We start from the raw sequence: 27,016 nt of genomic DNA, 5'->3' as shown, positions 1-27,016 counted from the left end.
GCATTCACAAGTTAAAATGGCCAGCAACCCAACTTTCTAGAGAGGAAGAATGACCCAGTGGTTTGGGCAGAAATCTAAGACTTAGGCAACCTGGGTTCAGTTCCCTGCGCTAGATGGTATGTGTGACCTTGGGTAAATCACTTGGTCTCTCTGTGCCTCACTTTGCTATCTGTAAAATGAGGATAATCCTACTTGGAGGGATGGTGTGAGGCTAAATATGTTAGAATAATTGCAAAGCGCTTAGAGATCTGCCTGTGAGAGGTGTTATCATACTTATCTGTAAGAGATCAATGTTGTTTGGTTAGGGAAAACAGCATGCTTAACCCTGTGTAGTGTACAGCAATAGAGCCCAAAGAGCTTCCAGACAGACGACTCCAGGCTGACACTGTGGAACAAAGCCTGGCCCATGTATGGTGGAGCCCAAGTCAGGGGCTGGATTTCCACACCCTTTGGATCTGGGATGTGGGTTCCAACCTGTCTATTTAACCTCCCTCACGAGGAAGGGCCTGAAAATAATCATCTGCCAGCCAGGGACACTCCCTGCCTTTTCCAACAGAGTCTCTGCCCTGTGGCTTCTCCCCAGGGGCTGCCTGCGGAGCTCCCCGGCTCCCCTCTTCCATGCGTTGCAATGGAGTTAAGCAGCGTGTCACTGAGTCCCCCCCCGCCCTGAGCCCCCCCCCCCCTCTCCCAGCGCTGGCTGGGGCGGAGGAGGGGAGACTCCCAGTCACTCCCCAAGAGGAGATTTGGGGGCCTGGGGCCGCTCTGCCCTAACCCCCGCCCTAAAATGGGACAATAACTCCTCAGACAGCCCTTGGCCTCCCTCCGCCGCCGTACCGCATATCGGCTAAGAGCGGCTCATCCTCCCCCCTCCCGCCCCTTTGCCTGGAAGGGGATTGTCAGCGTGGAATCTGGTTGCATGCTGGGCCGGCAAATTCAGGCTGCGTGTCTCTCCGGAGCGTTACGGCTCCCTTTCCCGGCTCCTGCTGCTGCTGCTCCAGGCTGAGGAGCCGCCGCGAGGGGGGACGCGCCGAGCTTCCAGCCCGAGCGGCCGCAGCCATGGCCGAGCGCCGCGCCTTCGCCCAGAAGATCAGCAGGTAAAGGGCCCGCGGGCGGGGAGCGCCGCGCAGCCGGGAGGCGTGCGCCGCACTGCAGCCTCCCGCCGGAGCCGCGCTCGGCGCCGGGCTGGGCCGGTAGCGGCAGAAGGGGCCTAGTCGGGGCAGGAGATGCCCCGCTGACCCGCCCTGCTGTTCAGCTCCCTCCTCCCGGGTTTCCATCAGCCCGGTCTGGGCCGGTTCGTCTCGCGTGGCCGCAGGTTGCATTGTGCCCGTGCATGGTCCCGATCTAGGGCGGGGGGCGTGAGCGGCGGGGATGCATCGTGCTCCGCCAGGGCAGGGGGGCTTGGGTGCCTTGCGCTCCCAGGGAGGATCTGGGGGCCGGGGAGGTTTGTTTACGTGCGTTGGATGCTGGAGAAACCCAGGGTCCGCCACATTCCCCTGATGCAGGCTGACAGGTTTCCCAGCGCCCCCCCGGCTGGCGCTGTCAGTGCAGCGGGGTGGGTGGGGTGCAGCGCGAGATGTCCAGCGCTAAGAACCACAACACTTCTGTCATTTTCTGCTCCTGGCTCTTTGACCCCCCGCTGGCAGCAGGGAAGATCCGTTCGGAACAGGAGGCTGCCGTGCCGCTTGGCCCAAGTTAGCCACGGGTCTGCTCTAATCAAAACAACAAAAGCAATTATGGAGTTGCTGTGGAGATTGTGTATTTCCTCATTCTGCCACAAAAGGGGATGGGGGAAGGAGATCCCCGGGCTAAGCTCCATCTGCAGTTGTTATTGTGTATTTATATATGTGTACATGGTGTCACCTCAATTCAGGGTTTCGTTAAACACAGATTGGGCAGGTCTTGCTAACATCATTCTGCGCTCTGCATTTCACCTATGCTTTTGTAGGAGGTGGCTCTGAAGTCTTTTGGAAAATTAGAGCTGTTCCATGTGTGCTGTCTAGATATACGGGTACAATGCTAACGTTGTACTAGTATAAAATATTACTCAGACATTGTAACAAGAATTTATAACTACTACTGGAATATAATTCTTCCTCTACTGACCAAATATATGTCACGCAGATTCGTGTAGTGGAAGGCGCATGGGTCCGGATTCCCATGGAGTTCTAGCACCAGCTCAGAACAGACACCTTGGGAGAGTCACTTAACCTCTGCCTCAGTTCCTTCTCCCCTTCTGTAAAATGGGGGATACAGCTCCCTTCCTCATACATGCTGTCATAAGCCAGCTAGTTTGTTTGTCTAGAGACCTGTGCAAACACTAAGCTGTATATAACATTTGTAACATGAAATTTTTTTTTAACAGAGCAGAATTTAAAAGAATTCAACTAGTAACTTTCTACAGCCTTTTTAAAAGTTACATTTCCAGCCCCACACACACACACAAATGCTTCCAACTGCGAACTGAGGCAGTGTTGTTTTTGAGCGCCTGAGAGCAGATTGGGTAAGGGTCTCTGTGGCTGCCCCTTCCTTTCCCAAGCAGCAGAGTGAAATTATCTAGACTGGTCAGTTTCACTGCTGCTATTCAGTTGGCTCTGGGCAGCCATGAACTGAATGTCACTTTCAGTTTTCTGAATGGGAAAACTGCAAAGGCAGATTTGAAGTGATTCATGGGAGGAGGTGGGGGAGGGGAGAGTGCTATCCCTCCCATTGCAGGGGTTCCAGGAGAGAATGCAGCTCTGTGCTCTTTCCTTCTTAGGGAATAGGCAGGAGAGAAGAGGGGCTTCAGATTTACTAGAGAGTATTAGTCAGAGATTGATATGAAAAAATTGATGGCCCAAGAATTTCACCATACCTTTTCCCATCACATGGTGTGGCAGGAGCTGGTTTTGCCATCAGGGCACTTTTCCTGGTTCTAACTTGCAGTCATGAGTACAGCTGCATGAGAGGTAGGAGTTCTAGGAAAGTCAGGGGTAAGAATTTGTGAGTTCTGCAGCTCCAGTGAAGAGTCTACACAATAGTTTGCCACCCTCCCTTTGTGACGTCTCTGTCTGGCTCTAGTTGAGTAGCTTTCAGGTTTCCCAACCACTGTTACAGATGTTAACCTCACAATATAGGAAGGGAGAAAAGTTGCTATAATGCCATCTTTGTATACCTTGCAGTGCTGTAGTCATTTGTTGTGTTTAAAAGCGACCAAATGACACTGTGCAGGTACAGATGTTTCCCTTCTGACACTTGCGGAGAAGAGTTATGGAACTCCTGACATGGAGTATGTGATTTACTGGATATGTGAATTTTACCTGCACATGGACAGGTTAATAGATTTAAAAGTTTATTAGGGAATATTTGAAAATAAACGATACAAAGAGTTTGAAGCGTCAGTTATTGTGTCATCGGGGGTAACATACAGATTATGGGGGGGTTTCTATTTTTGGTATTGGACAGCATATACCATACACAGTCTGTCATGTCCCCGATGCGGGGTGTACGGTGGGTGAGATCAAGATACAGTCGGGAGGCAGTGGGGGTACATCGCTCATACAAACAGGTTATAGACAGTCGTGGGCATAAAGAAGCGGGCTGGATAATGGGGATAGGGCGACCCTCATATGGTGGAGTTCGGTTCGGTGGGTTCAGGGCTCAGGGGATAGAGTCCAACGGGGGGGTCTACAAGTCTCCTCCCCCCCGCGGGTGCACGGGGTCACGCCCGCTCACTCCTGGTATTGGCGGTGACCGGTGACGTGCTCCATGTAGATGTCTCTAGACCATCTAATAGTGTCCGAGACCATCAGGCGTCTCATGAGCCGCGCGTAGCGACAGCCTACCCCGCAGTTCCGAAGCACGCGTTCATTGCAAGGGTCCCAGGCGCCCAGGGCCCCAACAATCAGGGCATCGGTATACACTACACTGACAATTTCTTAGAGCAAAACTACTGTTAATGGATATGACCGGATAAGCCCTATGTCCAGTTATTCTGGTAGAGCAGTATTTAGGAATTCTGAAGCAAGGGAACATATTTTTTGTACTTATACTAATACACAAATTACTCCTCAAAACATTGCTATGGTGGAGTCCTAGAATCTAAACTCTGGCCACAAGCAAACTGCTTGCACTTGTAGGTTCCAAGGGCTTTTCCCTGTGGCTGTCGGAAGCCTTCTCTTGTTTTAATCTTCATGCCATTGTTTGAAGTAGAATATCCGTGTTGCATTTTTCACACATTGACATCCTGTTTGCCTTACTCCTAGAGCTAGTCACACAGATCTAAGTTTTGCCTGTAGTAAGTATGTTCATGTAGCTATCACACACTTTGGTTAATATGAAAGCAGAATACAATTTGTAGGATTACCTGCCAATGTGTGTGCAGGATTCAGGGTTGGATTTAGAGTAGTTTTAGGGAAGAATTTTCTGAGTGAGGAAGTGATTAGACTTAAGTTATTACTTTTTCTGAAATACTATCCAGGTAATTCTGTGCTTCCTCGTCATCATAGCACTGATACATTTGTCTACTATTTCCCCCAATCAACGTGGTCTACCTCAAAAGTGTATGCAGAACAGTAGTCCCGTCAGTGGTATACGTTCATCACTATTAGGTTATTTTACTGTGAGCAACAGCAGCGGTGCTAGACTGTTGCAGCTGTTTCACAACACTTCTCAATATCTCTATTATAAAATGTCAATCTTACCACTGCAGTGCAACATTCTGTTACTGGAAGTGTTCACAAAGATGCAAAATTCTTGGTCTGCACTTTGACTATGATGTATGTACTAATCCTCCCTCACCCTACCTAAAAAGGCCTCAGTGTTGAGCTGACTTTCCTGCCTGAGGCCTGATCTGCATTTGAAGTTGTACCAATATATGTAGATCAGTTAGGCATGTGATTTAAAAAAAGGAAGTATAGTTATATCAGTATAAACTCTACTGTGGATGCTGTTACACTGATACAAAGGTACTTCTATAAAGGTTTAGCTACTTGCCTCCTCATGTGGGAATAACTATTTTGGTATAAAGCACCTTTATACCAATGTAATTCCACCACACTTGAGGGGTTGTACCACTTGAGTGATAACCAGTGAAATGGTACAACTTTTTAGTTTAGGCAAGGCCTTAGTACAGAGCCTCTCAAGCACATTGTTCTTGGAGGGACCTGGAAGGGTTTTAAAGCATGAAGCAACCTTCTTCAGGGGCTCAGCATTCTGTCTGCCAAGCTGGAATCCTGGATTCTGACCTCCTGTATGGTAGCAGGTTGTGCTAGTTCTCCTCCTTCTTTGATATTATGCTTTCTTCCATCTGTTACATTCAGAGCCACTGTCTCATTCATATTAAAGCCCCCTTTACACCTCAGGCAATATAAAGGGGCCTTAAAGTGAGTAAATGTACATGTAACCCTCTTTAATGCCCCCTTATACTGCCAAAATGGTGTGTAAGTCTCTGGCCCTTAGTCTGCTTAGGTCCAGTAGAGATTGTGGGTTTTTCTTAGCCCAAATAATTCACATGCTGAGATGGTCTGATCCTGCACCTATTGAAACCAGTATCAAAGCCCTCATTGGCTTCAGTGGTCACAGGACCAGCCACCAAGTGCAGTGGGCATGGCAATGTCCTCTTCACATTAAATAGCTTTATAGCAGTTATCACAAATGCAGCAAACTAGAAGAGGCTAAAGTGTAAGGTACCTTTAGTGAAAGCATCAGCTTTCCCCAACCTCAGCCCCTAAAGAGATACAATAAGTGCTGGGACTTTTGCACCTGTTTAGCCTTTGGCTTTCATGTGTTTGAGTGTACACCATTCTAGAGAGAGTTCAGACAAAGGACTGACTGGTCAATGGAATTATTATATATACCTATCTCATAGAGCTGGAAGGGACCTTGAAAGGTCATAGAGTCCAGCCCCCTGCCTTCACTATCAGGACCAAGTACTGATTTTGCCCCAGATGGTCTCCTCAGGGATTGAGCTCACAACCCTGAGTTTAGCAGGCTAATGCTCAAACCACTGAGCTAGCCCAGTGGTTCATCACTAAAGGTGGACCTCAAAACAAAAGACAAACCTTTCTGTTGTTGCTTCCTCCTGGTGTAAGAGAGTTCATACTAGAAGCAATTTCCCTCTTTGGTGGAGGATCTTGATAAGTTAATTGGGGGAACCCGTTACAGGAATATAACCTCTTCCCACTGCAGCTCAGGGATGAAGGGTGAGACAGTTGTTTGCCTTTGTAGAAATCTATCAGTTTTACTATATTGGAGTATTAGAACAGGGTCAATCCTCTGCTAACCAATATAAAAACCCCACAAGATATGTAGTTCTGGTATCATCTTAATCAAGACACACTCCTATCCCAGAGCAGTTGGAAATGGTCTGCACTGGGGGAGTTTTCCTCAGATTCTTATCAGGTTTATAATCAGTTATAGTCCCTCCAGAAAAATCTTCCAGAAATTATCCCCAGTGTAGACAAAGCTTAGAAGACCAATACACAAACTTCAAATCTGGGAGTGGAATAACAGTATACACTGATGGTCAAATCCATGCTACAAATAATCCAACTGAACAATGCTCAAAATCCTTTTTAAAACAGAAACATTGAACAGAATTCTCTGAACTTCTCAAAGAGAAGCAGCTTGATTGTTATAGATCTGCAAGGATACTTTACTGTAAGGCTGTCTTTCTACAGTGAAATACTCTAGGCAGAGCATCACCAAATACAGGATTAAGGATTATAAACAAGACAAAAACTGGAATGGAAAGCCAGAAAGAGTAACAATCTTGATGGGAGAGAGAAACAGACATTTTTTATTCCACAGTTCAAAATATAGAGAACTATGGGAAAGATACTTCCTCAAACGACTTGACAAAATAAGAGCTCATATTAAAATGCGAGTAAAAACTGAGCATGTTTTAGGGAGAAGTGAAAGATGATATATGGTCTTCATAATATTTAGCAGCCTGCTTCTAGTTTAGAAGAGAGTAACACCAGCAAATAGGCACATGATTAGAAACTCATTGTTAACATCTGTCTTGGACAGGTACTCAATTCTATTTATACTTTGATATAAGTAACTGATTTGATTTAACTGGTCATGCCAGTAAACATGAGTAGATAGAATAGATAGCAAGACTCTGCATCCTCTTTTCACACCTCCCTTCTCTGCTGTGAGAAGTAAGAGGATCTGCAGCTCAGTTAACTTTGATATCATTGCCAAGGACCTGATATTTCCAGTGTAAAAACCCCACGCAATCTGGAAATTTTTTAGGGGGTGGAGATGGAGACAGTCTTTACTGATTCTTCATCATATATAAAGTGCAATTAAGTTTGGTTTTGCTTGCAGCTCACTTTCTAGTTAGCGATAGTACTTTAAAAAAAGGACTAGTTTTGTTTTCTTTAAAAACGGGTTCCTAGGGGATTTGCCCCCCTCCTTTGGCATATTCTGTATTTTTGTGATATCGCATATGTTCACAGTAATTACCCAGTGAAGAATAAGATCAGAAAGAGTGTTACTAGGAAAAAGTGTACTTTAAGTCATATGACAGTGTCCTGTGACAAAGTTGTGGAATATTTGTCTAAGAATTCCAGATAAACTAAGTATGATGTTAGCATCAGATGGTTACAGAACTAATTTTTGATTTGTCATTCCAGTTAAAAGCTTTACCATTGTTCATTTTATTCTATACCACCACAAGAGTCTTTGAATCAGAGGCATGTGTCAGGAAAGCTTTTTCTGGTTATCTTTGGAGCATTACAGCCTTTTTAGCCTATCTGCTATAGCACATTCCTTTACTGTTTTGTACTCTTGCTGGGGGCTCAGATATCATGATTCCATTGAATTTATAAATCATCCCAAACACTTTTTCTGGCTTCTAGACTTATGTTCATTTTTTTTCTCTTAGTCTTGTCACAGAAGAGAATTCTAGTTTGGTGGGCAAAAGTACTTAGCTGGGTCTTTGTTTTGACAGTTGGATGATTAGAATGATAGTAGTAGAGAATCCTTCAAAGGAGCTCCATCTCATGGTTATAGCAATGTCCCCTTTTGTTTTATTATGTTTCATCCCTTCTCCCACCCTCCATGCAGGCTTGTACTGCACTGAATTACCTAGCTAAGGCCTTGTCAGTACTGATTATTTCAACCGCCATAGCTGCACCCATGCAAACTAGTGTAGCCAGGCAACACCAAATTGTAATATAACTGGCCCTTGCTTGAACCTGGGACAAATCTCCATTTTTGCCCTCCTACCACTGCAAGAATTCCCAACCCCCTCGGTCATTATCAGGCAAGTGCTGAACCTACAAAGAAGAACAGAACCAAGAACTACATCAGAAGAGAATGGGTTGCTTGTTACATGATGGAGTCAAGTGTAAAGAAGCCACCACACAGCCAGAGGTGCAACATTTAGTAACATATTTAGACATCATCTGTGGCTTCACAGCTGAAGATAAATTTGTTCCTCTGGCTAAACTTTCCATCTAGAAACAATATTTAGATCTATAAATCTCTGCAAAGATTTGTCCTCGCCCTCTCCCCCCGTTGCATTCCAAGCCCTAGATAACTGTAGCCTCTAGTCTTTCATACCAGCCCTGCAATGAAGAGCTCTGTTCTGTGTTGCCTGAGGAATTGCACAAAACATGCAACAAGGGATCAGGTTTAAAGCCAGGATCATCTGTAATAGAGGGCATGCTTTTAAGTCTCTCATCAGCTATAGATGCACAATATTTTCCATGTCTAAGACTCATTTTAGTACATTCCAAACTTTTCTATTAATACTAACAACCCAGTGGATAGGGGAAGAACCAATACAAGGACGATAGATCCTTATGGAAGAGAATAGGCTGTCTGTCAGTCCCCAGCAGGAGCTGGCTGGTCTACATTCAACTTTCAGCTTCTGGAAGTGAAAAGAAAACCTCCTGTGGTAAAGTCAAATATGAAGCAAATGACTTCTTGCAGCCAGAGTGCATAAAAACAGTTTTCTATAGTCCAAGTTATTTTTAAGGTAAAATAGTGCTTCCTCTAGCTAACCGTACCCCCATTCTCTGGACTGAGGAAACATCTGCTCTCCACACTAGGCCTGGTTGTTCTAGCCTGTTCCTTTTTATAGATTTTCCTCCCTCCTTCCCCCCCGCTGTCAGCCCCATTGCACTCCGCCATTGCTGACTTCCTTGGCAGTCCCAACAATGAGAGCAGACCCTGTTGTCAAATCCCTGCTCAGAAAGGTTCTTTCCAGCAGATGGAGCCTGAACAGCCCATCACACCCTATGGTAGCGTACTTCAGAGTTAAGTCATAGCTAGTTCAATTAGCCATGCCTCTGCTGATTTACACCACACAGCCAGCTGTGTTTGAAAAAATGTTGGAAGATATTTGGGGGTTGATTTGAGGCTGGACAAGCTGGGCATTGCCTTCGGCTAATGAGATGGGCTCCTGAGAGAGGGTATTGCAGAGCTGGGTGACATTCTTTTGACAAAACTTTTTTTTTCAACAGTTTTTTTTTTTGGGGCGGGGGGGGGGGTCAAGTTTTCAAACTTTGAAACACTTTGACCAGCTCAGTTTCTGGTGGGAATGTTCCATCTCCATCCCCTTCCAAGGTAATGGGAAGGTTTCCAGTGCGTTGCAGGGCTGTGGACAACCTAAGGCCCAGGATTTGGCCCAGTGTTGTTTTTAGAGATGTTTCTTTTTTTACCCATTTTTTTTTGTATGTTGTCTCTGTCTCTTTGCTACTGTTTGTAAATGAAGCTGTCTTACGTTTTAATGTTACTTTGTGATATGGGGGGTGGGGCGCTTGTCTGGGAACATACAAAAGCAAAGGGGACACATTGTACTTGATTCACCCTGCAGGCACGGAGGGACATAATGTGCATTCCCCCGTGGCCAAGAGGAAAGCAGTGGCAATGGTGGGATTCACCTGTAGCAGAGAGCATGTGGCAGTGTAACCGAGCGGATCAGTGTGTGTTTCATGTCTTTTTCTGTGCCTGAGCCACAGAGGACGTGGGCCTGTTTCAGCCTCCATTACAGAGCCATCACAGCGGCACTTTTGCTGCCTTCCGCTGAGATTTCGACAAGCTTGGGTGAAATAGCTTTAAATGTCGGCCAGGGCTCAGACAGTGCATTTTCCAGGTGTTGCCTCCTCAGCTGTCCCAGCCCACTTTCTAGGCTGCACAGCTATTCCGGGCATAGAGGGGTTGGGCTTTAGCAAAGAAGTCTCTGCCAATCTGTAATCATTGAGATGAAAGAGAAGTCATGGCACACACGCACAGGGTTCAGGAATGAGAGAGCGATTACATACAAGAGCTGGTTTGTGACTGAGGTCTGAACTGCTGGGAGGCACCGAGAGTGCTGCAGAAGGTCTTTCCACAGAGGAGAGTGGAAGGAGCTTGCTAGAGACAGGTTCAGCCAGTTGGATGCCACCTCTCATTTTGTTGTGGCTTGGAAATGCACCGCACAAGAGGAAAATGTTTGTGTTTGGGTTAAGAATCTGAATTTTTTGCCCTGCAGTAGATTCTGTAAGTACTGGGGAGTCTGATACACACATTCTGTCCTCACGGGCCAGCAATATTCCTACAGCAGAACCACCTACCTGACATTTTGCCCTGGTTTACAAAAGTTAAATTGTTCCTCTCTTGTTTCAGAACTGTGGCAGCAGAAGTCAGGAAGCAGATCTCGGGGCAGTATGGCGGGTCTCCTCAACTTCTCAAAAACCTTAGCATTGGAGGAAGTGTCTCCCATCATACAACTGTAAGTAACGCTTTTTGTTCAGGGTACTTTATACAGTGTCACAGTAAAGAAGAAGATGCAAGTTGTTTTGATTGCAAGTCAGGAAAAAAAATCACTGTTATATAAGTGATAACAATTTACTGAATTTATTGATAGTAAAAACATTTAGGCAAATAATTTACTACTGGCTATCTTAGGCAGCCCTTCCTCAGCTTGCTGGCTTCTGTGAATCCTTTTTAGGCACCTAATTCTCCCCATACAATGCATGGGGAGCCTGGGCGCCTCACTCGGTGTTGTGAATGCCACTTGTTAGGTCCTGCAGTGCTCAGCAGAATTTTCCCATGTCAATCTAGACCAGAGGCCTCCTTCTGAGACACGGGGCCAGATTCTCTTCCCAAATTCCATCCATTTTGCATGACTCAGAATCAGATTCTGTCTTTTGCACTGCCTAACTGGCTAGCTGAGAATTCCTTTAGGGGAGCTCTCAGCAGGCACAAAGCAGCATGGCCAGCTTCTGTGCCAGCCGCACTCCACCGCTGGTGCATAGGGAGCAGGAAGGGGATGGGAGAGGCAATTAGGCTGGCCTTTCTTTAGATCAATGGTCTGAATCCTGCAAACAGGTCTGCGTGGGTGGACACTTACGACCATGCGAGCTCCTCCAAAGATATGTTCATGTGGTTCCCTTTGTAGGACCATAGCCATTGTTTATCCCATTAAGGTCTCAGTCTTGCAATCAGTTCCGCATGCATGCAGGGTTCTGCCCACACAGCTTAATGCAGGGTCAGGGCCTTAGAAAGTTGGAGTCTTGTCTTGGTCTTTGGGGATGGTGTGGCAGCAAATGGAATAAGTTTCTCTTCTGATAAGATGCTTTAGAAGGGAAGGTGAGAGTTTGGAGATGGTTATTACTGAGGAGTGTGCATTTATTTAAATATGTGAAATTATTCAGATGAGTTGAGTTGTTTGTTTGTTTGTTTTTTTAATAAGAGCCCTTGAATAGTGGAAACAAAATTGTCAGCATTGTCCACATTGAGGCAAATTATACTCACCATCTTCTGGTCAGATTTCAGAATTGAACCAGCTCTCTGGACTTAAATCCAAGTAATCAGATACAGAGGGTGTGAAAACTCCAATGTACTTGCTCAAGGTGGAACTGCATTCTGGGAAACATTCATGATGCCTACATCATTGCTCTGTGTTAGACCAATCAGGTTAAAAGTAACTCATTGGATCACCCTGTCCTCATAAAATGGGTCTGCTTAACTGTTGCATTCCAAGTTCTAGATACCTGTAACCTTTAACCTTTCATACCAGCTGTGCAGTGAAGGGTTCTCTTCTGTGTAGTATCAGTTGCTGGAAGTACTCCCTGGAGCGTGGAACCCTGGCACACATGCTTTTGGGATAGGATGTGGTCATCCTATTTTGCAGTAAGGGCCTACTGAGGATCAGCTTCTGATATAGCACCTACTGCTTTACTCTTCATCCCCTGTGATACATTTAAAACCTTTCCAGCTTTCTCATCCAGAGCACACATACTTCTTTAGAGTCAACCTAACATTAAAAGGCCATGCTTGCATCGCAGAAGGCAGGGATGACCTCCAGCTTAAAGAAGTGAGTTAGCTTCATGCTGGAAATGCTTTTGAAGGGTTCCTTTTGTACAGTTTTATTCAAAACTCCTCATTTATCATTCCTGGTACCTGCAGTAATTGTGATATCTTCCTCTGCTTCACATGGAGATGCTGCAGCACCACGATCACTGACAGATGTTGAGGGCAACATCCATAGTTGCCTTATGGGCCCTTTGAGTCAGTGATGTTGGTTATGCAGGCACAAAGGGACTATAGGGCTAGCTCTGTGGTAACGCCACAGAAGCCCTGGAGGCAGAAAGAAGGAGAGGGTTGATGGCAGGAGGTTTAGCTGGGTAGTCCTGGACTGATGCAAACCCCATGGGAGGTATGATAGCAGATGGAGCAGGTTAGAGCAGTCATGACCCAGCCAGGCCTGTAGGATCTGTCTTGTAATCCAGGAGTGGGTATATAAGTAAGATCTCTTCCATGGACCTATCCCAGATACTGCTCAACTGACCATACCTTGGTAAACCTGGGTATCATTTCTTCTTCTCTGTCATCTTTCTTCTGTCTGCATTGTATCCTCTGATTTTCTTTGATCTGTAAGATTTTTCCATCATGCAGGCATCAAAACAAACATTCAGTGCTCCAGGGCTACACTGAGAACTGTGTGAGTGGACACTCTGGGGACTCTGCTAGTACAGGGATCTACCCACACTGTTTTCAGAGCAGGATCAGGTCCTTAGAGGTATGTTGCCTTACCAGTGAATTGCTGTAAGGTCATTGTCGTTCCCCCCCCCCCCCCCATGCCTACCAATACTAGTGAATTATTGTGCACGTGTACTTCTGTGCCAGCCTGTGTCTGTGTGTGTATATGGGGAGTCAGTGGAAATGTAAAACAGGATCTCGAGCATCTCAGAAGATGGCACACTGCTTGAAAGCTCAGCATTTCATATCAGACTTCACTTCACAATCGTTGATGTGATTAGCCACAAGCTTGTCATGTTAAATTTTATACTGAGCCTAGATGCTACTCAGAAGTAAGATTAACTCAGAGTGGTAGTGGGCATGTTGACAGGACGTGGCTGGGCAAGTAAAGAATCTTTCTGAATGTGTAGCTAATACGACAGGGACTTGGTTGTAAAGAATTTAGGGCCAAATTCTGCTCTTTGGGCATGCATGATAGGCTGAAATCAGTGGGAGTCATGCATGAATCCAGAGGAAGAATCCAGCTGCGTGTTATACCTCTGGGATGCTAGAAAGAACTATGCATGGCATTGGACAGTAAATTCCCTTAGAGATAGTGCTTTATGATAACCACACCCTTAGCAGTTGCCTCTGTTATGCAGAAATAGTCTTTGTTCTGGGAAAGGTTTGTGTGTTCTGGAGAATAAAATATAAGGCCCTGATCCTGCACAGCCAGTCTCTGCGGGCATAGGCGTCTGCACACAAAAGGGCTTGCAAGACAAAGGCCTAAGTTGCTGTTTTATACTACATTTCATCCCATGTTTGGATACATTTGATAGTGTAATTGCTTGAGTGAATTATCTGACTTATTGTTTGATATATTGTTGCTCAATCACCAGAGAGGTTGTGAAAAAGTCTGGTGGAAAATTAAATAAGCATGAGTTAATTTATTGAATCTTGTTTCATCTAGGTATGAAAAGGTTAATGAATTCTTCTACTTTTTCATATTGGAGATGTCTTTAAACATTTGCCGTAGCCTGCTGTGGTATACAGCAGGATTAATGAACAGGACTGGTGAAGGCCCCCACTGGCCTTATCTACCCTATTTTTTTTCTTAATAGTTCCCTCTGATGCATGTCTCCAATGGTAGCTCTCGTGTAGACAAGGCATGTCCAACCACTGCATATTAATCACTTACAATATTAGGGTTAGTGCCTAGAGACCCCAGCTGAGATTGGAACCCCATTGTGCTAGGTACTGGACAAATACCTAGTGAAAGATCATCCCTGCCCTAAAGAGCTTCCATTTGAAAGAGATAAAAGGTGGGAGGTTAAACAGAAGTCACACAGCAGCTCACTGTCTGTACCACGAATACACCCCAGGTCTCTAGACTCCCAGCCCCATTTCCTATCCATTAGACAATGCTGCCTCAGTGTGGAGACTCAGACATTGGCAGCAGGTCTACACTAGTGTTCCCACTGTTGAGTCTGCAGGAATTTTTAATGCTAGCGTAGACACAGCCTGTAATATTAAAGACATCCTGCTCAGTTGTATTTGTAGATGGCTACGATCTGAATGAGGTCATGCCACTGACCCTGTCTTGGCAGTTTCCTCATTAGCAGTGGCTGCGGGTAATTGTCCTGAAAGTCTTGACACACTGTCTGTTGCAGATATTTTCTATAAAACAAGATGCCTTTGTGAAGGAGTTGGTACGTAGATGTCACTTGGCACCTTGCAAGGTCGCTCTTTTAGTTTCTCATTGTCTGAAGCACATTTGCATTCTCTTAGATAGTGGTTGAGTATGGGATGCAGTGCAGTAAATGGTCTGCTGAAATTTAATTAGTCTTTTCCCTGTATTTTGGAGAGATCCTCGTGCTGCATGAGCAACAGAAAAAATACTTCCATGATTGTTTCTATTTTTGCTACTCATAAAAGCTAGGGAGAAGTCCACTAACTATATTAAGGTGACAATACAGGAGCCTATGATTTACTGCCTTCCTCCTGCCCTGTCCCAGTTTAAATGCAGCTCTTTCTAGTTGTGCTTTGGGGAATTCACAAATTTAGGTCCCAGTCATGCAGACACTTCCACATGGGCTTAACTTTTCCCACTGAATATTCTTATTGGCTTCAATGGGACTAGTCACAGCACATAAGTCTTTGCAAGCTCAGGGCCTTAGATTTGAAAACCCAGTTACACACCCCAACTATCAATTTATCTGTAAGAAATAGAGTTAAGGTCTCGGAAAGTTTGATTCAGGGCTGCCTGGGAAGCGGGGGAGGGTAAGAGGAGGAATTTGCTCTGGGCCCCCTGTTTGAAAGGGCCACCAAATGAATGGCATTGCAACCTAGCACATGGTGTCACAGTGCCACTCAGGTTAGGACCAGCGGCCAGAAAGTTGGCCAGACCAGACCTGGGTGGTGGTGTGACCTTTCATGCAATGCCACTCAATGAAATTTGGCCCAGCAGCCCCTCCATCATGATGGAGTTTGTGTAATATTAGAATGCCCAGCAGACTTCCAGGTGCATTTGGACCCTGCCTTTGGGAGATGAATTAGCAGATTTTGCACAGATAAGTGCATTGTTGTCTCTTCCAATCCTGCAGGGTGTTGAATTCCTCCCCCAACTCCCATTGATTTCGTGGTGTTCAGCTCCTCTGAAGAAACTTGCTTAGGAGGAGTTTTCAGGATTGGGCCCAATGAGAATTGAAGGCCTTTGCCTTGTTTTTCTGCTAAATTGAACAGTTAAGTCTGGGCTATTCTCATAGTTTGTGACCACTTTCTTTCCCATCACATTAAATGTTTACTTTTTCTTTTCAGCAACTCATTACGGTGTGATGCTTGTTAACTCTTTCACTGCTGAGCTTCCAATGCACTTGTCATTTGTGCTGTTTTTCACTGAATTTAAAGGCAAGTTAGGGACCTAGCTGACACATTCATTAGCATAAGCAGCAAAGAGTCCTGTGGCACCTTATAGACTAACAGACGTATTGGAGCATGAGCTTTCGTGGGTGAATACCCACTTCATCGGTTAGCATGTCAGGTGTGGTTTTACCTGGGTGTGTTTGGAATGTTAAGTAGGAGTCTCGGGTTAATTCTGCTTATTGTCTGGGCAACACAAGGACTTTCTCTTTCTCTGAATCTTGTTGTGCAGCCTTTGGTTTGGTGTTTAAGGGCTTGCCCTTATTCTTGTTTGAGATAGTAAGAGCAGACCTGTTGATTGAGGTTGAAGGTCAAGTATCCATTCTTGTTATTTTTCTTTGACTGACATGTTTGCTATTGTCCTTTTACAAAGAACAAATCATGCCCTCAAAGGCTGGAAAATAATCAGTAAATATAAAGATTTCCCTTCATCTCCTAACATCTAGCCTAGTTGTCTCTCTCTCTCTTTTTTTTTTAAGCAGCTGTTTTGAAAGCTTTTGCTGTTTAACGATATTTACATTGTTAAAATGAGAATAGGTAGTTATGCAGTCACTGATTTGTGATTACTTTAAACATTCAGTTGCTGGGTATGTTTAAATGTGCATCTCTTGATGCATTGTAAAGCAGTAGCAGGAAATTGCAGAATAGTAAGGTTGTGTCAAAACTTGGAAAGGCAAACATTTCATGGTAAAAATGTTTTGGGGGCTAAAATTTGATCTAAAAGACCTTAAATATAATTTATTATAACTTGATTAGGGTAGGAAGGAAATAGTCTGGACTGTAAATATGTATTTTAATTTAAAAAGTAACATTTTGTGGGATCTGCAAAATATTTTGTCATTCAGCTTGTTTTGCAGAAGGAAAACACTGTTCCACAACTGAAACTGCACTGACATTGCCTATTATGTTGGTGTGCAAAGACATTTTATTGCATGATTGGGTTTAATGTTAGCAGGCAGCGTGGTCCAAGGAGTAAGCCAATGGATTTGGGAGTAGGGAGGCTTGGGTTCTATTCCCACTGTGACATTGACCTTAACATGTCTCTTTTCTGTGCTTCAGTTTCCCCATGTAAAATGAGGCTAATGATACTTCCTCCCTTTGAAAAATACTTTCAGATCTATGAGCTTGAGCCGATGCCAAGTGGAACCTTTCCATGGATGTAATAGGCATTGAGATCAGCCTCTGTGGCTGCAAAGCTAAGATGTAATTATCACATAAGATGATATTGTAGTTATACAAAAGAACCCATGTTAATTTTAACTTCATTCAGAAGAAGAGGAAAAAGATAATGTTTGCCAAAGAATGGAAAATATGGCTAGGGAAAAAATTATAATATCCTCCTCTTCCCGTCGGCCTGCCCCGTGGAGTAGAAAGAGTGTTTAAGGTATTGAGTGCCATGTAATTTTATCCCCTAAACACTAAAAATATATAATCTAGAGAAACAAGAAATGGTAGAAACCAAGTCTTCGTTTCTTAATGCCAATTCAGGGATGTGACTTCCACTATTTTAGTCACATGAGGTTTTTTGCCTGGCCTTAGGGACACCAGGATTAAAGACAAGCAAAATAATCACAATTATTAACTCTGACTATTTTATTAAAACTACAATTATTTAAAATAAAGCCAAATAGAACACAGACAATCAACAGTAGCAGGTCATGTATGGAGGGTGTTGGGGCACACCAAAGTACACAAACCCACACATTTGTGTGTGAAGGAAAGAGTCTATGAAAGAGATTACATACCAATTTTGAATACAGCAAATCTGTAGCAGCCTGCTATAGATTTTCTGTATTCACTATATTATATTATATATATAGTAGCAGGGCATTCTTCTCCACTGTGCCTGTGGCTTATGCACAGACTGCAGCCAAGGTTAATCAGGAGGCAAAGCTGCTGCGATTTTCAGTGGGGTTTGGGGTGGTGGATTCGCTGTCCAAGCCACAGACTGCAGTGACTGTCAAGCACTCTAAAGTGTTGAGCTCTGACTACCCCATATAGATCCTGCTGACGGGCTCTAAAAGATACATACTTTGCATTGACATAGTTCCGTTTCATATAGGACTACTTTCACATGTTCTAGATACCTTTTAGAGCACATCAGCAGGGTCTACGTGGGGCAGGTAGAGCGCAATATTTTAGAGCAATCTACAGTTTACACCCAGACTGCAGGGACCAGCTTTCACATGCCCCAGTGCAACTGCAGTGACTCCAGGGCCCAGATATATTAACCAGGGGACCAGGCTTTATTTAATTTTCCTGCTATGTCCCACTTACCTCAAGGTTCACCAGCCACCACTGCATTACTTCGATGACGATCTCCTCTGTCTCTCTGTGGAGAACTTTTAACAGAGATTATACTTTGAGAGGGTCCTCTCTGGTAGTGATACTCTTCCCTAGGTAAATGTAAACCAAAGTTCATTATTCCCCAAATCAGTAATGAGTCCTGTTTTAGTATATCAGAGAGAACCAAAGCAGCATGTAGATGGGCAAAGGAATTTCATTTAAGGGTTGGTCAATGAGGTTTGGTTTATCATGGATAGGGTGACCAGATAGCAAGTGAGAAAAATCAGGACAGGGTGTGGGGGGTAATAGGTGCCTATGTGAAAAAAGCTTCAGAAATCGTGACTGTCCTTATAAAATCGGGACATCTGGTCACCCTAATCATGGAAAACTTAGTTTATAACTCATTTAAAAGAAGCCATTCAAGAAAGGCATAGTAATTAATATTAAGAATCTTAAAATCAAATCCCACATTTTGCTTTGTTTACTATAGTTAATAATGTCTCCTCTCCAGGAATACATAGTATAAACAAGCTGATGTTTAACAGACTAAGCTGTTAGTACCTGAAATTACTAGAGCATTCCAGTGTCCCATTAACTTTATTACAAGAACAAGTTAAATCTTGTCCCTTGGGAGGGCTTTTGTATGCTCCATTATATCAATAATCCTGTAGTCCGAGTGATGTCATCATGTTACAGAAGCAGTGCTGGGCTTGAGGTTTGTTCCGTCTTGATAGTTGTCTTGTCGCTGCTGCTGTTTGCGTTAGAGATGAGCACTGAAAGCATAAAGAAGCATGTCTGTAAGAGTGTAATAAGAGTAAGTGTGGGAAAGTATAAGTGTTTTGGAGTGTCTTAAGTCAGAGGAATTTATATTGTTCTCTTTCCACAGTCTCACTGAAGGTGGAAGATATCTTTTCAGGGGCTTGTCTGGATTCAGATATCAGTCGCTCTCACCTTTCATTGGCTCAACACCTTCATGGGGTGGTTTTGGTAGCATCTTCAGCTCATGAATATGCAGCCTGCTAATGCGTATGCAGCAGGGTTGTAATTCTTCAGTTCTGGGGTTATACTGCTCCTGGCTTTGTGGCAGGGAATTCTCAGAATATCTTTAAAGATACAATGAAACCCCATTTATCTGATCTAATTGGGACCAGGGCCAAATCGGATAATTAAAAATTTGGATAATCTGGAGACTGGGCAGAGTTTCAGCCCCAGGTGGCGGGGCTGTCAGCCCCCATTCGGTTAATACAGAGAGCTGCATAATGGAGGCTCGGATAAATGGGGTTCTGCTGTAGTTTAAACTCTTTTTTTTTTTAAGTTCATTTTTTGAGAGATCCCTTTAGTTGATTCAGGGTATAGTAGTTGTTAAAATTCTGTTTCAAATAAGTCAAAACACTCCTATTTTCTATATCAAAGTCTTTCAGCTCTTAAAATAGTCTTTTTAAATTAAATGATTTTAAAGGGAGTCTTTAATATTAAATGGTCAAGAAAGAAGGTATTTTCTTTCATCTTACGAATCCTTGGAGAGGTGACTCATATCTTGCTGAGTTTGGTGAGGGGTGGCGTAAGCATTGCCAGATAACTAATTCCCCAATTAATATAAATATTTCTATACTCAAATGGCTGTTTACATTAGTAACCAGTTATAACATCAAATGACCTTGCTAGATTTGCACATAAAATATCTTACTGTTTTTTACTTAACAATGGTATCAGGCAGTTACTTTTATCTAAATGCAAGCCTTCATATAGTATTTGCAAATATGCATCTCAAAAGAGTATATCTTAAGTATTTGAAGAACAACAATGGTTTTCATCTTTAAATATCTGTAAAACATTTCCTAACCATAAATGGTCTCAATGCTTAAAGAATGAAGACTTTAGAAAGAAATTACTTTCAGCAAGGATATCAGTTTCAGCAAGGATATTTCTATTTGTGTGAGTTTAAAAACCAAAGGTTTTTCTCTTTGCAAGGAGAATGGGTGAAGAGGCCGAGTTTATTAGTTTATAGCGCTGATAACATATCCTAAGCGTCGCTCCTCTTTGGAATATTCTGAATAAGGAATAGACTTGCATTATTTTACACAACCAGGTTACTTTCTAAAACATAAACCTCAAGATTTTTTTTTTTGAGATAAAGATCATGTCTATACTACACTGATGTTTTGGGTAAATTGGAGATGGGGGCAGGGTCCTGTTCTTTGTGAAGACACAAGTGTTGGTTAATTGCCTTTAGGAACCATTTGGTCAAGCTTTATGACCTACCATTTGTAGTACATTTACAATTTGCAATTAAAGATACCTACTAGATATTCTATGTAAAGCACAAATCACAATAACTAACACTTATCGACATCTTTCAAAACATAGTATAAAATAAAATAGTATAGAATAGTATGGGGGGTAGCTGTGTTAGTCTGTATCCACAAAAACGAGGAGTCTGGTGGAACCTTAAAGACTAACAGATTTATTTGGGCATAAGCTTTTGTGGGTAAAAAACCCATGAAAGCTTATGCCCAAATAAATCTGTTAGTCTTTAACTAACAGACTCCTTGTTGTTTTAATAGTATAGAATGTTAAAACAAAATAGAAGTTATAAAGCTGCATCCCAGAATCTTTGTAAACACACTTAGAGGTAATAAATATGGATTTAAGACTAAGGAGATGTCATCCTGTTTGGTACTTGGTCCCTGTCACTAGTTGACAGAAAGCAGAGATTTTCTAGGAATTTTCTTAAATAGCTTGAACATTTCATTAAGCAACTAAAAAATAAGCTTGTGAACTATTGTGTTCTCCAAGCATTGTGTTTATGACAAGAAGTGTAAGTATCTCTTAAAATTCAGTGACGGTAAGGGCAAATTTGTAATAACCAACTTTAAGAATAATCTATAATAATTTTATTAATAGTGATGCAGAAATGGTTATTGAGGTCTGCCCTGTCCTCGTATCTATAAAATAAAATGTAAAAAATTACTTATTAGTACCTGAGGGTTTAATCGTGCACCTCTAGAATTAATGGGAGCAAGATTAGGCCCTTAAAGTGAACACTGCTCAATTCAGGTTTAGGAGGTAAAAAATCCACTGTCACTGTTCAGCAAATTAGTGATTGTAAACCAAAACCTCATTTTGTCACGTACAGATTTGTTTTTTCTGTATTTTATTTCCCAGCATTTCTGACTACCATGGTTTGTGCCATGTAATCAGTCTCCTATCAATTTCATTTACTGGTGGTACGAATCAGTCTCTGTGACTTCAGTGTCATTTTCATGGTATGGCATTTTGACAGAATAGAAACTGGCCAGTGGCTTCACTGAATGATGGGCCAAGCAGGTGGAGGTGACCGCTTGCTGTGGAGAGCTACAGGGATTGTTCTCCATGTATATCAAGGGTTGGTCAAGAACTAATTGACTTAATTTGCAGCAAAGGAGATTTACGTTAGATATTAGGAAAAGCTTTCTAATTCTAAGGAAAGTTAAGTACTGGAACAAGTTACCCAAGGAGGCTGTGGAATCCCCATCATTGGTGATTTTTGAGACCAGGTTGGACAAACACTTGTCAGGGGTAGCCTAGGTATACTCGTGTGGGGGATGAATGAGAGAAGGGTTTCTCAGCCCATGGGTCACCGGAATGTTTCAAAGGGTCATGTGGCAGCTCCTGCGGCTCCTGTCCCGTGGGGCTGGCTGGGCTCCCCTCCCTGCTCCAGGCACTGCAACCCCTGGGGTCCCAGTGCCACTCAGGTTTGGCCCATCTGTCATGATGACGGGAGTCCAGGTAGGCCAGATTTGAGCGAGTGGCACTGCAAGCCTGTGAGTCAGGCCACAGCTCCACTCTCAAAATGGTCCAGTCAAGGAGGCGGGGCCAGATCTGAGTGGCGCTGCAACCCCGAGGTAGCCACATCCGGAGTGGAAAGCCAGCCCCACAGCACAGGAGCCGCGACTGTGGGGTGAGTGCTGGGCAGGACCCAACCCCCTTGGTGGGGCAGGACCTGACCAAAACCACCCCAGGCCTCCACCCCCAGACTATTTACTGGGTTGCAGCCCACCATAAACATTTACAAACGGGTCCTGAGCCCGGAAAGGTTGAGAGCCACTAAACTAGATGTACCTCCTGAGGTCCCTTCCAGCCCTACATTTCTGTGATTGGAAAGAGAACACCAAAGGAGCTACTAAATGTTAATGAGGTTTCAAGGCTTGCCAGGTTGTGCCGTAATGTTAAAGTGTTATAAATGGTTTCATATTTAAAGAGATACTGAAGTTGTTTAAGATGAACATTTGAATTACTTCAGAGTTGGCGGAGAATATCATCCTGATTCTAAATAGCTCCTACCCTCCAAATAAAAACACTAACCAGGATCCTGCCCCACAGCAGAGGCAAAGTCTCCGCAAGATTTAACTTCCCATGTTTTTGCAGTGTCATCCCTTCTGGAGGAGGGTTTTCCCACCTACACAGGAGACAGTGGATGTGTCCTCCTGTCTTACCCATCATTGTTTTTACAGTGCCCAAAATACTACTGGACTCTTCACAATCAAATACAAAAGCATGGTTCCTGCCTTTCATAGTCTTTCAGCTCATTTTAGAGAGAGGAAGGATAGTCTTGAACTGGGACTCAGGAGACTGTTTAATTCCTAGCTTTCCCACAAAGTCCCTTTGTGACCTTGGGCAAATCACTTGGCCTCTCTGTGCCTCAGTTTCCCATCTGTCAGATGGAGATGATAATGCTCCCTTTGTCTGTCTTATCTGTTTAGAGGGCAGGGATTATTTGTATAGTACCTAGCACAATGCAGCCCCAGTCTCAGTTGCGGCTTGTAATGGCACGGCTGCAGTAGAAGTTGCTCTAAACTCTCCCGTTGGCTTAATTATTCCAGCCCCCCATGAGTGAGAGGCGGTAGCTGTATCAGCAGGAGAGGCTCTCTCACCGACATAGCACTGTCCACACCGGTGCTTATGTTGTTGTAACTTATGTCGTTCCCTGCGGGGGTGGGGGCGGGGATTTATTCACATCCCGCGGAGTGACATAAGTTATGCCCACACAAGCTGTAGTGTAGACAGACATACACGGCGAGGGTAGCAAACTAAAGTGAGGGGATGGAGTGGGGAAGAAGGAAGGTTACTTGAGTCAATATTTAGGTAGGAGCGCATTAGCATGGCTCAGTGAGAATGTTTTGTTGTTTAAATAATTATACTTTTGTCATTTCTTGTGAGCACTGTGAAAAAAAGTGAGTCTAAGGGATGGTATCCTGTTTATTGTAAGTGCCCATAATCTTGGTATCTGGGCACCTGCACAGTCCATTCATGCTACTTTGAGTATCCCACCCTCCAGACACAGACAGGTGGTAGCACTATGCTATCACTGGCTTCCTGGTCACATCTGTGCCTTTTCAAAGAAAGAGGATAGAAGACACAGCATTGGGAAAAGCAGGGGGGAAAGGCTGTGGTAAGCAGTGGGATATTCTGCCAGGATTTATGCATGTCTGGAAGGAAATTATTCTGTGTAGAGTGGCCACTTCCCAGGTCTGCTTTCCCTGCACCCAGGTACACTCCCCCCCGCAAAAGTCTCCACATTTCTCATCAAGGAGCTTCCAGTGGGCTTGAGTAAGATGGGGTGCTGACATTCTTTGGGCTTGTCTTTCCCCTTGTGCATCTTTCATCCCCCTATGGAAACAAGTGTGTATTTGTGGGTGGGGGGAATAAGCCCCCTGCCCCCCCAAAAAGCAATAAAAGGGACGAGCAATGATTCATCTCACTAAGAAATGCAAAGTCATGGATTGGCCTTGGCTGTCCACGCTGACACGGCTATGTGTACCATGAAATTCAGGCAAAACAACCAGCACCCAGACACAGCAGGCCAAATTCTCTTTGACCTACCTTGTGGATTTACACCAGTGAGGTTGCATGGATCATAAGTCAGTGCAAAATGTAACCCAATGTGCAACTATCCAACCATTAGCAAATCATCGTATAAATCAGGGATCTCAAACTCAAATCACCATGAGGGCCACATGAGGACTAGTACATTGGCCCAAGGGCCGCATCACTGAAACCTTTTCATACAATGATACAAAAGGATAGTCAAAAATGAAAAAGAGTAATATAGTATGCTGTTAAAAGTCAATGTATTACGTTTTTTAAAACTAATGCGAAGAGGGGTTTTAATGAAATACAAACACCTGTAACTATTCCCCTTATGTGGTCAGTAACACTAATGATGATCTACACTAACAGTCTATCACAGGGGTGTGCAAACTACGATCCGTGGGCTGGATCCGGCCCGTCAGGGCTTTGGATCTGGCCTGCAGGATTGCCCCCCCCCGTGGGACCATGGGCCCTGCGCCGCTCTGAGAAGCAGACGGCACCAGGACCTTGTGGCCCCGGGGCAGAGGGCTCCGAGCATTGCCCTTGCCTTCAGGTACCACCCCCCGCAGCTCCCATTGGCCAGGAACGGGGAACCAGAACCAATGGGAGCTTCGGGGGAGGTACAAGGGGCTGGGGACAGGGCAGGCATGCAGGGAGTCTGCCCTGGCCCCAGTGCATGCAGCTGCCACCCTGGAGCCTGAACCCCTCCTGCACCCCGCCCCCCAACTCCCTGCCCGCACCTTGCACCCCTCCTGCACCTCAACTCCCTGTCCTGAGCCCCCTCCTGCACCCCACACCCCTCCTGCACCCCAGCCCCCTGCTGCACCCTGCACCCCAAACCCCTGCCCTGAGCTCCCTGCTGCACCCTGCACCCCTGTGCACCCTAACCCCTGCCCTGAGCCCCCTCCCGCAGTCCGCACCCCTCCTGCCCCCCTGCCCTGAGCCCCCTCCTCCACTCCGCACCCCTCCTGCACCCCAACCCCCTTCCCTGAGCCCCCTCATATGCTCCCCACACCTCCTCTGCCCCAATCCATTGCCTTGAGCCTCTTCCTGCACACCGCACCCCCTCCTACCCCCCGCACTCCCTCCTGCACCCCAACTCCCTGCCCCGCATACAATTTCCCCACCCAGATATGGTCCTCGGCCCAAAAAGTTTGCCCACCCCTGGTCTATCAACATAGCTGTAATGGCAGGAACTTTTAAAAGTAACTATTCATACAAAATATGTTGCCACTTTTAACAAACATTCTTCCCAACTACTCACAGGAAAGAATCATACATGCTGAACTTCATACCTCAGACTGCTTGTCTAGTCCATGAGGCCCCCCCTCTTCCCACCCCTTCCCCGCCCCCATTCCAACCCCTTCCCCAAATCCCAGCCCCGCCTCTTCTCTGCCTCCTCCCCTGAGCGCGCTGCATCCCCGCTCCTCCCCCCTCCCTCCTGGAAAGTCCCAAGCTGTTTGACGGCAGAAAGCGCTGGGAGGTAGGCGGAGGAGCGGTGACGCGGCGCGCTCGGAGGAGCCAGGGGTGAGGGGAGCTTGGCTGCCGGTGGAGTTGGCGCCTATGGCCGGTCGCAGGAAATAACTCGTGTCTGAGACCCCTGGTATAAATCATGAGTCAGATCCTTAGCTAGAGTAAATGGGAGCACTGAATTGGCCTTAATGGAGTTGTGCCCATTTACTCAAGCTGAGGATATGTCCTCTTATATCCAGAGCTGTGCACACATTTGTATCATAACCAATGATACTACAGATGCACAGAGAGGGAAACAAACAGGAAGGGGCCATGTTTTGGCTGGAAGAGCACTAAACTAGAGTAAAATACTATGTTTGCCATGTAGAGAAGGACAAAGTCAATAGGAAACAAAATTTTATTTTCAAGTTTTTAAGGGAATATAACAGTGAAGAATAATGGAGCTTTAAGGAAAGAAGCTTGACTGTCTCTGTTGCGGTAGAGTTACAAACCTTTGAAATAGGGTTTTATAATGCAGGTGCTGACAGCCTGAACTTCAGTGGCACAAATACACCAATGTAATGGGTAATAGTTTATATAAACCCAATCAATCAAACTGGTATCTTAGTTAAGCAGGCAAGTGGTGTGTGTGTATGGGCAGATTAAAAATATATGCACAGTATTTAGTTACAAGTGATGTGCTTGATTCAGGAAGATAAAGACTTTATTGGCCCGGCCCTGGAAAAGAGCCAGCGCCGAGTGATTTCTTTTGTATTGCCTGCATTGTAGGAGCTGCAGTTTATCGATATCAGTGGTCTCCAACGTGGCGCCATGGCGCCCGCCGGGGCATTTATGTGCGCCTGCCTAGTGCTCAGCAGGGGAAAGAAGCTGCGGCTCTGCGGTTGCCGGGGCCAGAGAACTCCAGGGCTGCAGGCGCCGGTGTTCTCTGTCCCCGGCAGGCGCGAGGCCCGCCTACTGCCCAGCAGGGGAGAGATGCCAGGGCCCCCTGCCTGCTGGGGACAGAGTACTCCGGGGTTGCAGGCTGCACAGCTTCTCTCAGGCTTCTCCCTGCACTGCCCAGAACTGCCACCAAAAAAATCAACCCAAAAAACAAACAAACAAACAAAAAAACCCCGCTCCGCCTCTGCAGAATGGACCAAATGCTGCCCCATAGCATGTGCTGACACAGGCACCTGCTTGCTCCACTGGTGCCTGGAGCCAGCCCTGTATGTGAGTATTCTTCCTGCACTGATACTGCTGTTTTCTTGTGCTTTGCAATTTATTATTTTTTTAACATTTTGCTCTAAAATGAGTGGTTCAAATAAGAGACAACATACATATTATTTCAACCCAGAGTGGGAAGAATATTAAATATGATGTTTTTTGTATTATTTAATGTACAAATACAAAATAAGCCTTGAAAAATTGTTGGCGCCCGCCACACTCTTCTGAAAACATGAACGTGCTACTGGCCACAAAAAGGTTGGGGACCACTGATCTATATGTTGTACCTGATGTACAGCCTCTTATCTAGGGGCCAGGTTATACCACCTTTACTCACACTAAGTAGCAG

At 44.8% G+C, this 27,016-nt stretch overlaps 1 protein-coding gene across 4 annotated transcripts in view; it reads left to right on the top strand.

Moving 5' to 3' along the window:
• Positions 1–1,053: 1,053 nt before the first annotated feature.
• DOCK7 (dedicator of cytokinesis 7) overlaps positions 1,054–27,016 on the top strand; it is a 144,806-nt gene continuing 118,843 nt past the window's right edge. For all 4 annotated transcript variants that reach the window (XM_045026751.1, XM_045026750.1, XM_045026749.1 and 1 more), the window contains exons 1-2: positions 1,054–1,094; positions 10,600–10,705. In XM_045026751.1, coding sequence (XP_044882686.1) covers positions 1,057–1,094; positions 10,600–10,705 — 144 coding nt within the window. In that variant the 5' untranslated portion in view covers positions 1,054–1,056. The remainder of the gene's footprint in view (positions 1,095–10,599; positions 10,706–27,016) is intronic.

The sequence above is a fragment of the Mauremys mutica genome, chromosome 8 (genome assembly GCF_020497125.1).
Source record: "Mauremys mutica isolate MM-2020 ecotype Southern chromosome 8, ASM2049712v1, whole genome shotgun sequence".
NCBI lineage: Eukaryota > Metazoa > Chordata > Testudines > Geoemydidae > Mauremys > Mauremys mutica.
Note: the sequence above shows the minus strand (reverse complement) of the source record. Positions and strands in the feature narration are given on the sequence as shown.